Source organism: Phocoena phocoena, chromosome 2, assembly GCF_963924675.1.
Source record: "Phocoena phocoena chromosome 2, mPhoPho1.1, whole genome shotgun sequence".
NCBI classification, from domain to species: Eukaryota; Metazoa; Chordata; class Mammalia; order Artiodactyla; family Phocoenidae; genus Phocoena; species Phocoena phocoena.
This window is the reverse complement of record NC_089220.1, coordinates 119,463,489-119,477,531: the sequence shown is the minus strand read 5'-3', so window position 1 is coordinate 119,477,531 and position 14,043 is coordinate 119,463,489. Positions and strand designations below refer to the sequence as shown.

Genomic DNA, 14,043 nt, shown 5'->3' with positions numbered 1-14,043 from the left:
ATTTCATTATAACCAAATCATTGATGAAGGAAAGTTTGTCTTCATAGAAGTTTTCCAGCTAAAAAATGAAGAAGGAATAAGAGAAATAGAGTATCATCATTTTGCAGGCCCTAGTGTAGTCTAGACAATGATGATCAATCACTGGTAGCATTCCAGAAAGAGAAAACTGGGTATCATGTGCTCCTGATGGAAGTACGACCTATGCAGCATTGTTGCAAAAATTAAAAACCCAAACCTTGTCAAGTCACTAGATTTGACATCTGGTTAACAAGAAATACAGGAGGGAGAACAACATACGAAATGATACTGTGGAGATGCAGTCAGCATGGTCTAGATATAGGAAACTATACTACAAATGACCTAATTTCTTTAGCTAAAGTATAAGAGGGGACAAAAAAGGAGAGGGAACATATAGATTAAAAAAGACTTGAGATCAACTGGATGAATTTATAAACCGTATTTGGACCTGATTGGAGCAAACCAACAACTAAAAAAGTAATAAGAAAACCAGGGACATTTGAATATTGACTGGCTAGCTGGTATTAAGTTCGGAGGGTTTTGTCTGTAACAAGGTAGTATTTTTGAGTCCATATCTTTTAGAGAAACATACTGAAATGTATACAGTTAAAATATGATATCTGAGTTTTCTTCAGAACAGTCTAATGGAGGATGATTATAGAAGAAACAAAGATTCCATGAATTGATTATTGTAGAGTAGTGATAGGCTTCTGGGCATTCACTGTTCTGTCTTCTCTACTTTTGTGCATGCTTGAAATTTTCCATAATAAAAAAGTGTTTATGAGTAAGTTTTACAATTTAATAATGTGATTATCTTCCATCTAAAATAAAAACTAACTTTCATAACTTCGTTGCAGCCTTACCCCTCGTGAATTCAACTCTTACGGAGCCCGAAGAGGTAATGATGCTGTGATGACAAGAGGCACTTTCGCAAATATCAAGCTTTTTAATAAGTTTATTGGAAAACCAGCTCCCAAAACAGTTCATTTTCCATCAGGACAGACGGTAAGGATGTATACAGAGTATTTAGGCAGTTGCTAACTAGATCAAAATTTGTATTAAAATTTCTTATGTTTGTTTTAATCTACAGCTAGATGTATTTGAGGCTGCAGAGCTGTATCAGAAGGAAGGTATCCCACTGATTATTTTAGCAGGGAAGAAATATGGTTCAGGAAATTCAAGAGATTGGGCTGCCAAAGGACCATACTTGCTGGTATTGATTCTTAAATTTTATCTTAAACTTCAAAGAGTTTTAAATATTCCCTTTTGTCAGTAACATCCTGTCAAAGTTCATTTTGTTCACTTAGACTTTGTATGCCTACTTGGATCTCATCTGTGGGTGTTTTTAAGTGACCTTACATAATACGTTGTACTAATCTAGTTGCATTTTAATACTCTGAATTTAATTAAACTTACATCAGTCTTACTTGTGAAAATAAATGTGGTAGAGGGAAAGGATATTCTGTCTTAAATTATTGCTTTATAATAATAATTATACCCATTGGTAGTTTTACTTGCCCCCTTTTCATTTAATTTTTCATTTAATTTTCTCTGATTTGCTCCATCAAAGGTTAACGACTCAGAGATAGTGGGCCACATTTTACTTTTATCTTTTTCCTAATAGGTGATATTGGTCCCTGGCTGTCTGCTAGGAAGACATTTCTGTTGAAACTGTTTCCTTGTTGAAGAGCAAATAGGGAATCTGTTGGAGAGAATAGTCCTGTGACGTGTGCTCTCTGCCATTTCATACTCATACTGTGCTTCTCTTTACAATTGTAGTTGTTGAAGAGGCTGGTCAAAATACAGCCCTCACAGCTATCATAATCATACAAACGTCATTTGTTTTGAATCTTTAATTCCCCTCCCCCTTAAAATGTAAATACTCTAAGGAATTGTGAGAATAAGTCTAATTCTTTTGTCTTCGTAAGATAATAATTTTAAGTACCAACATACTTCAGAGATACTCCAGTTTCGGTTCTTCACCACTGCAAGAAAGTGATTATCACAATAAAGCGAGCTGCACAAGTTTTTTGGTTTCCCAGTGCATATAAAAAGTTATGTTTACACTGTACTGTAGTCTATTAAGTGTGCAACAGCATATCTAAAAAAAATTGTACATACTTTAATTAAAAAATACTTCATTGCTAAAAAATGCTAACCATCATCTGAGCCTTCAGCAAGTCGTATAGTAACATCAAAGATCACTTGTCACAGATGGGCTTCCCTGGTGGCGCAGTGGTTGAGAGTCCGCCTGCCAATGCAGGGGACACGGGTTCGTGCCCTGGTCCGGGAAGATCCCACATGCCGTGGAGCGGCTGGGCCCGTGAGCCATGGCCGCTGAGCCTGCGCGTCCGGAGCCTGTGCTCCGCAATGGGAGAGGCCACAGCAGTGAGAGGCCCGCGTACCGCAAAAAAAAAAAAAGATCACTTGTCACACATCACCATAACAAATAAAATAATAATGAAAACATTTGAAATATTACAAGAATTACCAAAATGTGACACACACATGAAGTGAGCAAATGCTGTTGGAAAAATGGAGGCTGTAGACTTGCTTGACACAGAATTGCCAAAAAACTTCAATTTGTTAAAAAACACAGTAGCTGCAAAGCTCAATAAAATCAAGGTATGTCTATATCGTGAATATTAATTATAGGTATAGGTTCCCATTTTTTCCTCAAGTTTTTTAAACTTTTTTTGTTTTGTTGTTGCGGGCTTTCCTCATACAGCTGTTGATCCTTGGCTGTCCATTCAGTTAGACATTAAAAAGCTGATTACAAGCTGTAGTTGTGAGCTACGTTTTGTTAGTGGGCCTTACTAATGATAAGCTACCTTTTTCATTGAGATAGCCCTATATGTTAGTATCTGTAAATATTTTCTCTGGGCCATTCAGTGAGACACATTGAAGAAACAGACTTACTCCCCCCATCTCTGATAGTATTCTCACCCAGACTTCCCGTGAGCCTAGTGTTCCTCTTCAGTCTAGAGCATCCATCCTCTATAGGGTGATGGCACTCCCAAGGGGTGCAACAAAATCTTACTCCTCTTATGTATGAAGTATAGATATACATATACATACATAAACAGATATACAGTATATTTGTGACATTAAATTTGGGGGGTGGTGGGCAATGAGGAGGAAGATGTGATTAGAAGGGAAATGTCTAAAACTCCTTAGGAGGATAATAATGAAAAAGAGTAGAGAAACATGGGTCGTTAGCTGATTTTGTTCGGAGAATAGCGTCCTCTCGTGTGGGAACTGAGCTGGAGATCTTACTGCTTTTTATAGACTTCTAACTACTATCCCAGTGTTCTGAGAACCTCATGCCTCTGAGTCTCAAGCCTTTTCTAGGTTCTTTGTTGCAAATTGACTCAAATCTTACTGGTATCACCCTAGTTTCAGTTTATCAGTTTGTAGTTTCAACATTGTCTGCTAAGTCAGTTACCTGTCTCTGTTTTCTAAATATTTATAGAATTTGCACATCCTATTCCCTTTGTTGCTATGGGTTTACACTTCTTTATTCTTTTATTTTAGTGGCAGTTTAAAAGGGAGTTTTGATGAACACATATGTTAGATCTACCATAATTAAACAGAAATCCTCCTGAGCCCTTTTTGAGTTTAAAGCAGCCGCCCCCAATTATAGAGAGCGCTTACTATATGGTAGGCACTGGCAGTACTTAACCCTGGAGTGGCCGAGGGGCAGTTAGGAGTTAAGGAGCTACTTAGAGAAAAATAACCTATAAAAGATTTCTTTAAATACTTTGATATAACATTGACCTTTAGTATGGGGTGTTGGGTTTAAAGTTTCTACAGAAAAGCCAAAAGTAGAATTTTTTTCCTTTTAAAATGCTCAGTAAAGCAACTTTCAGAGATGAATGGAGGAAATAAAATGCATGTTTGTTACAGGGTGTGAAAGCTGTTTTGGCTGAAAGTTATGAAAAAATTCACAAAGATCATTTGATTGGAATTGGCATAGCTCCACTTCAGTTCCTTCCAGGAGAAAATGCAGATTCTTTGGGCCTCTCTGGCAGAGAAACATTTTCTTTAACATTTCCTGAAGAACTGTCTCCTGGAGTTACATTAAATATAAAGGTATATCTAAAATTCTCAAATATATGATTGTGTACTATATATTTAAATAGATGGTTGTAAATTGAGTAAGAAACAATTACTGTAAATTGCATACTAATGTCAGTTAGTGAACAAGTTGTAGTTTGAGAAGGCTCTGTTTTCTCTGTACTTGAACCGATGTTAATATAGTTGATGTTCTCCGAGGAAAAGTAGAAAACACTGTATACTTAGTCCAGAAGGAAGACATGGACTTCCAATTACACACGTTAACTTCCTTTTCCTCGTTATCAGCTCTCTCTGTCCTGATCTGATTTTATCCCAGGCACGTACACCACTTTAGGAGAAGCCAAAATTGAGTGTTCAGGGTTAGAATAACACAGACTTTACAACCAAGAAGAAAGGAAAAAGTAGCAATATTATATGCGATGAATATTTAATTTAACATAAAATGACCATGAGTAACAACTTCCCTAATTAGTAAGTCAATATCTAAATCATTTGATTTAATGTTTTAGGTGATGCGATACTTGTTATTTAGAATTAGGGACTAAAATAACATGTTTTTCTACTTAGGTGTGAAGCCTGTGGTTTGGTATCTTAGGTGTTTTCAAGCAGGAGAAATGTTTCTCAGACAGAATATGAGTATAGTCATTGAATATGAAGACAGATGGTCTTAACCACTAAGTAAAACTTTGTAGATTTTACCACTCATGTGAGATGTTTTTGTTTGTTTAAAGACAAGCACTGGAAAAGTATTCAGCGTGATTGCTTCCTTTGAAAATGATGTGGAAATAACATTGTTCAAACATGGAGGATTATTAAACTTTGTGGCAAGAAAATTCTCATAGTATCTACTCACCATGGATACCTTTCATAACTGGTAACTGCAAACAAAGCCTTTTGTGCTGGACCCAGGAATCCTTACCATGGAGCTGCAGGTAGTCCCAGTATGCTCACTTATCTCATCCATGGATGTAAATGATTATGAATCAACGTAGTGACTGAAATGAAATCTTCTTGATTTTAAATAATATACGAATGGTGCTATTAACATTGCTAAAATCAGCGTGTGAAGTGTGTTGTGGAAGAGGCCTGTAAGTATGGGGGGGTATTTTATCAGACCATTTTGTAAATAAAGGCAGAATTTGAACTTGTGTTAAAGATTCTTATATGAGTAACCTTCCTGAAGTCTTTCGTTTAGTTTTGCACCTATAAAACTGTATACTACTGTTTGTTGGTTTAAGAGTAGCAGATTGAAATATAACAAGCCAGATAACTTTAAAATTGTGGAAGGTGAAATCTGATTTATAAGTGGATTTTCAGATATATTCGTTCCTTTTCAGAATTGAGTTGCACATAGTTGTCATTCTTAGTTTGTAATATAAGCCAGGGTTATCCTAAGTCTCAGTCTAACTGCAAGGGATAGAACCTGCCCCATACACAATCATTCTGTCCAACCCAGCCAAGGTTTCCTCCACATCAGAAGGTGGACTGTTACAGAATACAATTGATCGCGTAGCACCATGTATTGGCAGTGAAAATGTGTATCACATATGCAGCCCTTAATTTTTCAGTAATTTGCTGCTGTGACCCTGGCAAGCCTCAGATGGCATTATATCAATTGGATTATTTTGCTCACTCTGTGTGATACTGTAACTTCCTATAACCTAATATTTTAGGTATTATTAACTAAAATTCCACACTCATTTATGGTTGCTAAAGAGAACTTTAATCATTAAACGCTAACATGATTTCCTCTAGATTTTAAAATTATCCACCCTAAATTATATGGTTGCTCAACCCTAAACAGTTTTTAAATGTTGGTTACTTCTTAATTATTTAAATCGATTTCCTGTCATTTTGAATCATTTTACCTGGGAAGCATGATACTATTAATTATGTATGCTTTTGCTAACCGTCAGGATAAAACACTTAAGTTATTGCTGTCTGAATACTGTATTTTCTCTATTTGCATGTCTATTTATCACATCAAATGTTATGTCAACAAGAAGTTTGTCAACTTTTAAGAAAAAGGTTGGATAATTAATTCCAAAAAGTCCTATACCTTTTTTTTTTAATTAAGAAATTAAACTTAGCAGGCAGAAGGTTAATTGTAGTGATTTTTTTTCCCACATGGAGATCATCATATGACCTAGTTAAGTTACTGCAATTCAGAATTAGCTCACATTGCACAGAATAAAGAATTGTTTTAAGCTAAAATGCTGAAATTACCAAACCAGTGGGTAAAGACCACTGAGAACTTTGCACATAATCAAATCATACAATCTTTTGAAAATATTCTGCAAATATATATTTAGACAATTAGATGGACTAGAGTTTGCAAAATGATTTCCCTTTTATTTAAATTTTTTATAAATATTTTCTTTGATACTTTCAAATCACATGTTCTTGATATTTTATAATGCTGTGTATTTGTCAGTGCATATGTTTTTAATTTACATGAAAACATGAATTAGGGATGGAGAATTTACAAGTTGAACATTAAAATATCTGTTACAGGCTTTGAAGAAATGATAATCCAGATTGTTACGTGTGGGGAAAACATCTGTTTCATTTTTAAGCCATACTATAATATAATATGTAACCTATGGGCAGAGGCCTAGGCATCATCATAAACAGCACATCTAGGAGATGAAGAGATGATAAAGCTAGCCAGCTGTGAATTAAGCATTTAAATTTCCAGTCTACCTAGTCCAGTAATAATACAAGCAGATCTTGTATTTCAGGAACAAAATCAAGGTTCTCTTAATCTCTTGCTTATATACAATGAACCAAAAAGCTTGGTAAGCAATGGCTATCAATTTGTGAGGAGAGTCATGGATGTGTGTCCCAAAGCATACCTATATTTCTGCCTCCAGCCAAATTCTGTGTTTGCAAAAATGTGGCCCCTGTTGGTTTTTATTGTTTTACTTATCTCTGTTGTTGAATATATCTGGATAATTTGGTGTTCTAAAACGAATACAGAAATACTGTGGCAGGAAGTATAATAGGCCCCTTAGAGAAGCAAATTAGTGTTGTGAATTTAAAAGTACAATTTCAAAGGTCATTATCAACAGCAGCATTTTTGTTATATTTTAAGAAACATTATGCTACATACCATTGCCATATGTCATGCCTTTGGGTTGCTAATCGCTGAAAATGTCATCCAGTCACTGAATTGCCGTTAGTATACCTAAAAAGTTTCCAAGATGACAGTTGTTACTTCCTGTTTTATCTCCAAGCTGACATTTGAATGAGAGGTATTAGACTCCCTTTAGCTAAATTGCTCAGTTTTTCACTGGGAATCAAACTTCAGTGGTACTAAAGGACAAAAAGTACAGCTAAGACCTAAATCAGAATTCTCGTTGTTTGCATATATGGTAACAGTGTTGTGTGCATTTGCCTTCTCAGTGTTGAGTGAGAGGATGAGGAGAAATTATTTGACATTTTTCTGTGGTTGAATTAAAAGACACCTTTCTTTTGCCTTTAGGTTTAGGAGAAAGTGCTAAGATACTGGATGTTGACCCTATCTTAGTTTGATTTGGAGTTATAAAAGAGAGGGGAAGGAGGTGGACTTAGTCTTCTTTAGTGACTTTTCCCCTAAAGTGTGATAGTGCTGATGTTTCTATCAGTTTTACAGATAGTATGTAATTATGAAACCATATATCTCACTTAAGTAAATATAAATCATTGTCTATTATTTAAAGCCAACAAAACAGTATAACAGTTTTAAGTTCAATAATTTTAAGTATTGTATAGAAATATATTGGAGGCAAAGTTCAGTTGATGACAATTGTGTATATGTTACTGATGCTGTAAATTATTTTTAATAAAGAAAATTGTATTATCACATATTTGACTCTTGTTATAAAATATTTTGTGGTAATTGAAAAGTAAAATATGATAACTTAAAAAGAAATAGGATACCATCCAGAAATTCCTCTTCAAACATGTTAGTTAAATGTTCAGACATTAGTTATTCCCAATATAACTGCCAAAATGAGAATGAAAACCAAGATAAAGTTTGCAGTAGGAATAGCCTCGAGGAAACAGTAAGTAAAGTTGAACTTGATTCAAGGGTTGTTCCAACAGGTACTTAGATTCATGGAATAACATTTTTAGAGTTGAAAAGACTAATCTCTCACCCAAAGCAGGATCCCTTGTCTACATAACATCTAACTGGGCGACCTTTTCTTGAACATTCAAGAGATGGGAGACTGTGCTAGGCAGCCCATTCTGATGAATAAGTTGGACCCTCCACAAGTTGCCCTGAACATAACCTCCATACTCTAGATCTTTTTTTTTTTTTTTTTTTTTTTTTCGCGGTACGCGGGCCTCTCACTGTTGCGGAGCACAGGCTCCGGACGCGCAGGCTCAGCCGCTCCGCGGTATGTGGGATCTTCCCAGACCGGGGCACGAACCCGTGTCCCCAGCATCGGCAGGCAGACTCTCAACCACTGTGCCACCAGGGAAGCCCTCTAGATCTTTTTTTATGGAGGTAATTTATGTTAAAGTGAACATTTAGGACTGAATTCGTCTCATGCTACAAAGTTGTGTATTACAGGAGGAAAGGGCCTTTTCTTGATGGATGCAGGATGGAGGTGCTATGTTTTCATGAGCCTCTATGCTTTAGGACCAGCTGGTGGTGTCACTTCCTCTTTCCACTGGCTATTCATCAGCACTCTCTTGAAGCAAGTCATCTGGAGCCAGGAGCCAGGGCCATGAGCCTCTAAAGTAATGTTTTGTAAGTATGGTCAGCTGCCCACTGATCTAAAAATATCTGCCCTTTCTCCCACTCTTAATAGCAACCTAAATGAGTAATTGAAATCTACTAAAATTTGGTATTCATAAACTAAAATTAGTACATTATCAGTTTTCTAAGGATTCCAATTCAGTATCCTAAGACTTATTTGCTTTACAATATCAACACAGACACATGGTGATAGTTTGAATATTTGAATATCCGGAGTTTTCAAGGAAGCCTAGTGCAACACCAGTGTTGCGTTTTCTTAGTTTATGGTTTTCACTTGATGCCACTTTTGCTTTTTAATTATAAGTTTAGCTTCAGCTTGTTTTAATTTGATATGAGTTGTTTGGCTGGTAAGTTTTCCAAAATATCAGATTATAAAGCTGTGTTTAGTATACAAAAAGGGAACATTTATTGCAGAAGCAGATGTAATCCCCACAGAATTTGCTTGTGTAATGACAATTGTGTTGTCTCTGTGAATTTTGTGTTTACATGATGATGGCACTGAATTTTTAGCCTTTTAAACAACCTGCAATATATAGTTGTATCATAAAACTAGTGGGCTATTATGTTTTATAGGACGTTTTATAATATAAAATCATATCTATAATCTCTTCAGATTGTTCATTTTGTTTCACTCCAATTTTTGATCACTAAACTCTTTGAGAGCCAATACCTAAGTGTCCTAGTGGCCAGGTGGAGAAGGAAAAAACTTGTTAATACAACAGTGACGGGACATTTCTTGTCTATCAGATTGGTGGAACTTTTTTCATTATCATGGTATCCAATATTGGCATTACTGAGGAAAAACATGATTTGGTAGCATGTATTAAGAGCCTTAGAAATGTTCATTCTCTTAGACCCAGTAATATGGCTGAGCAGTGTATCTTAAAGACATTAACCAGATCAGTAGAGGTCGAATAGTGAGAGGGTGGAGAGAATTCAGGACCTGCCTGAGGGAAGAGAATGCAGAGGGGCCTAACAAGGCCATTGGGAGTCAGGTTCTGGTTACAGATAATCCAAATCAAAGTTTTTCTTTGACACCCTAAAGGAATGAGACATCAAGAATGCCGCCCTGGGGCTGTAAGAAAGCCCTGCTACTTGGAAATTAGAAGTGAAGCAGATAAGAAGCATATCTAAAGGGAGAAAAGAGGTGATCTCTCAATAGGTGGTTGATAGCGGTTTGGGAAACCACCAAGTCAATCAATCAAGGTCACTCTAACCAGAGTGTGCTGTATCCTGGGGGGGGGGGGGGCGGGGGCACAGGGGGAGAGGGAGATGTGCATGGACAAAAACAGACCAAGTTGCAGACATGAGTGATGTCTAGAACTCTCCTCCAGTAGAGAGAGTGCTCTGTACTATCAGGTTCTGCTTGGTTGCAGACGTATATCAAACTGGCTATCAGCCAGGTGACCTTGACAATTAAGGTCACCCAACCAGCCTGGCTGTTAGGATTCCCAAGGCAGCCTCCTGATGATCATGTTCTACACTTCCCTGCAGAGGGAGGATACACTGATTGAACTACCTAAATAAGGATTCTGATCCAATTACCAGTTCTCAGTGTACATGAATCACACTTATCACAGCAGACCTGAACTGTGGTCACCTCAGACCCCGGGATGACCTGTTAGGGCGGCCTTCACGCTTCCTTTACATCTTGAGAATAGAAAACTCGGCACTGTGCAAGAGCTTGAACTAGAAGTTGGGTAACCAGGTCTGGTTGAGGCTCTGTGCCCTCTAGACTTCAGTTTCCCCATCAATACAAGGAACGTGTGGACATAACTGATAAATTAGACAATTTCACATTCTAACATTCCAGTATCCCGGGAGAACCAGGTCCTGTGCGGAACACTGCCAGGTCAAACTCCCAGGTCCTCCGAGCTCTTGATGTTTTGGGCGACAGGATGGGTTTGAGGCCACCTCGGCCACGCTTGCGAAGCCTCTGGGATACGTGTTTCCAGCAGGAGAGAAGGGAGGGCGAGGAAAGAAAAACGAGGACGCGAATTCTACCCAGACAACTAGAATCCTGGGATAAGGCCAAGAAGCCTCCACAGCTACGTGGACTGGGAGGAACTGCAGGGTGCCACTCAAGAGCTGAAAGCCTGCTAAATGGCTACTCACCAAAGGGAGGGGCGGGGCGGGGCGGAATCTGGAAGAGCCAATCATAAACAAGAAATCCAGTTTTGTAGTGAGGTGGCCGAGTTCTGACTGGGGTGACCACCGAGAGAAGGCGGGGTGGGATTGCAGAAAGACCATCCGAAGCCCGATCTCGAAATTTTTGTTCGCAGCCTCTTAGGCCGGGGACAGGGCTGGAATAGCCCCGGTCGGCCTGGACGGGCCTCGCCTTCCAAGCGTCTGCGCTGATTGGCGGCGGTGGGATCTCGAGGAGCCAATCAAAAGTCAGGACTCTCGGTCCCGGACGAGGGGCGGACCCAGGAGCTGCGAGTCAGGCGAGACCTCCGAGCTAGAGCGGAGGACTGCGGCTACAGTCCCGGGCTGCTGGAGAGCGGGAGTCACCTCAGGACCTCGGGTCGTTGCGGGTGAGCTGGGTGGGGAAAGCAGAGATGAACCCCAGAACCCGCTGGGAGGCTGGCCCAGAGAGCAGGGAGGCTTGCTGCAAGTCGGGCCAGGAGTCATGAGCCTCGGGCTTCTCCCATCCTTGATCCACGTCAGACTCGCTGCGTAGGTGATGCACAAGTCACCTTCCTCCCTGGATCGCACCTGTAACCCAGAAGGGCTGGGTTGAGATCCCAGAATTGGGGCGAAGGACCCGAGAAGCCATCTGGTCCAACTCTGCCAGACCTGTGCGGAGACCCTGACAGAGGGGAGGTACGGCGCCTGGCACTCACGGCCAGGTGTCTGGTGGGAACAATTTCTAGGGCTCAACTGGACCTCACTAAAGTAATAACGCTCTGAACTTGTGTGTCCTCCTTCTCCCTTATTTTCCTGACTCTTCTGCAGCCCGCTCGCCCACCACTCTTTCCCTCTCACCCTTCTCACTGGAAGGGAACTCACAGCACCTGTTGTTGTCTTCTGAAAAACTACAGGTTCTCTACAGGGCTTCCCTGGTGGCGCAGTGGTTGAGAGTCCGCCTGTCGATACAGGGAACACGGGTTCGTCCCTCCGTCCGGGAAGATCCCGCATGCCGCGGAGCGGCTGGGCTCGTGAGCCATGGCCGCTGAGCCTGCGCGTCCGGAGCCTGTGCTCCGCAACGAAAAACTACAGATTCTAATTTCCCTGCCTTTCTGTTTCCTGATTCCCTTCGAGGGTAAACGGCCCCATTGAACCTATTGAGTAAAGGCAACCCTCCTTTCATTAGTTCCTCTGATATTTAATAAGAGTCTAGGCTGGGGGTACAGAGGTTTACTGGGTATAATCCTTGCTCTCCAACCTTGGAAGGGCATAGCAGAAAGAATTGCAGGTCAAGAAGGGCAATTTGGAAGACATGCGAAGGTAGAATTTACTAGACTTGGTAACACTTTGTGAGGGAGGGGAATCAAGAATGACTCCTGTTTATTTTCTGGTATACTTTACACAAAGTGCAGAGTTTAAGGTCCAGCTCCCCTGGTTGTAGGACAAAGGTTTTGAGATTCTGGCATAAGCCCTGGAGTTGGAAAGCATTTGCTTCCTGAGTGATTTCTCAGAAGCCAAGTGAAACACTGTTGGCAGGAAATATAGATCAACTACCTACAGGATTTGAGTTCCCTTCTTTGCCCCCTCCACCCATGCAAAAGACATTTGGTTAAGACAGACATTTCTTAACGTATATTTCTCTGTATTTACTTACTTACAGCAGCTGACTTGATCTGTGTCATTAGTTCCATAATTTGGAGTCTTTGTAGACAAAGAAAAAAAGGCAAATTTAAGCTCAAAAAGAAAGAACTTTAGAAAGAGAACGTTAGCACTAGAAGGGATTTTTAGGGATGATCTAGTCCAACTCCCTTTTAGAGGAGATGTGAATAGTCCAAAATTTCAGACGGTAGGTATAAAATATGTTTTATTTCTCCCAGCAGAGCACCTCTTTTCTTCATTAAAAAAAAAAAATTGTGGTAAAATACACTTAACCAGCACAACTTTTTGTTAACACCAGGCTGTCTTTTGATGGCTAGAGCTGCCAACATTGCTTTACATTGCTTTAGAAAACAAGGGCGCTTCATGTTGAGGCTTAACAAACCCCATTCAAGAATGTTACAGAAACATTTTCTAGACTGGAAGGCAGATTGGCCTTCACTAACTGCCTCTAAGCGTCCTTCCAACTTTAAGTATTTATAATTCATATCAAATTCAGAGTTATCCTGACATCTTTAATGCTTTAGGATTTGAAAAATTACTCCAGGATTTTGTCCTGAATTTAAAGCTTTAGTTCATATTACGTTCTGAATATGGGCCTTACACCTGTTTATAAATCTCCAGAAGGAATGTTAAAATCCCATGTGAAGTCTTAAGCCCATATACAATGTGACGGGATATATTGGTTCCCAGAAGTTTCAGGTGCAAAGACGGTTTCAAACCCCATGTAGGCTTTGTCACATGTCTTTAGTAAACAAAATCTGAACGACTTAATTTGCTTGTGAAAGCAAATGCACTGGTCAGAAAGCAGACATGAGAAGCAATAGGCAAGAATGCAATAACTATAACAGGTGGTGGAAACCTACAGCGGCACCAGAGGCTATGCAAGTTTAGAGGCAGGAGGAATCACTTAGGAGGATCAGGCAAGGAAGGATGGGGAGGGGACTGGCATTTGGGGTTTATACTCTTATCACTTGAGTCATCAGGCTATAGTCTTGGGGCTGAGTCAGGGAGGGGGTCATATAGGAGAGCCCTAGTGTACCTCCCTGAATTTTATCCCTTTCCCTTCACTGCAATAAGTTGGACTTTGTCATAGATCTGAAGTGATTAGACATTAACAGGCATATGCTCTGATTTGGGGAGCTCTGAGAAAGTCCTAAGATCCCACCCCACCATCTGTCCTAGCCAGTCTCTCACAAAGCCTTTTTTTTAAGGTAAAATTTATATTCAGTGAGATTCACAGATCTTACTCTGACCTAAGATTTAAGCTAAATTTTGACAAATGTTTACACCCATGTAACCAAAGCCTAGTCAAGATACAGAACATTTTCCCCCCAGAAAGTTGTTCCCTCATGCCACCTTCTTGCCAGAAGCAACAGCTGTTCTGATTTCTAAACAACAAGAACTAGCTGTTTATG

General features: G+C 39.5%; 1 protein-coding gene across 1 annotated transcript in view; it reads left to right on the top strand.

Annotated features, from left to right (window-relative positions):
• IREB2 (iron responsive element binding protein 2) overlaps positions 1-5,442 on the top strand; it is a 47,160-nt gene extending 41,718 nt beyond the window's left edge. The window contains exons 19-22 of the mRNA XM_065900192.1: positions 876-1,023; positions 1,109-1,231; positions 3,925-4,110; positions 4,827-5,442. Of these exons, the coding sequence (XP_065756264.1) occupies positions 876-1,023; positions 1,109-1,231; positions 3,925-4,110; positions 4,827-4,937 (568 nt within the window). The 3' untranslated portion in view covers positions 4,938-5,442. The remainder of the gene's footprint in view (positions 1-875; positions 1,024-1,108; positions 1,232-3,924; positions 4,111-4,826) is intronic.
• Positions 5,443-14,043: the final 8,601 nt, after the last annotated feature.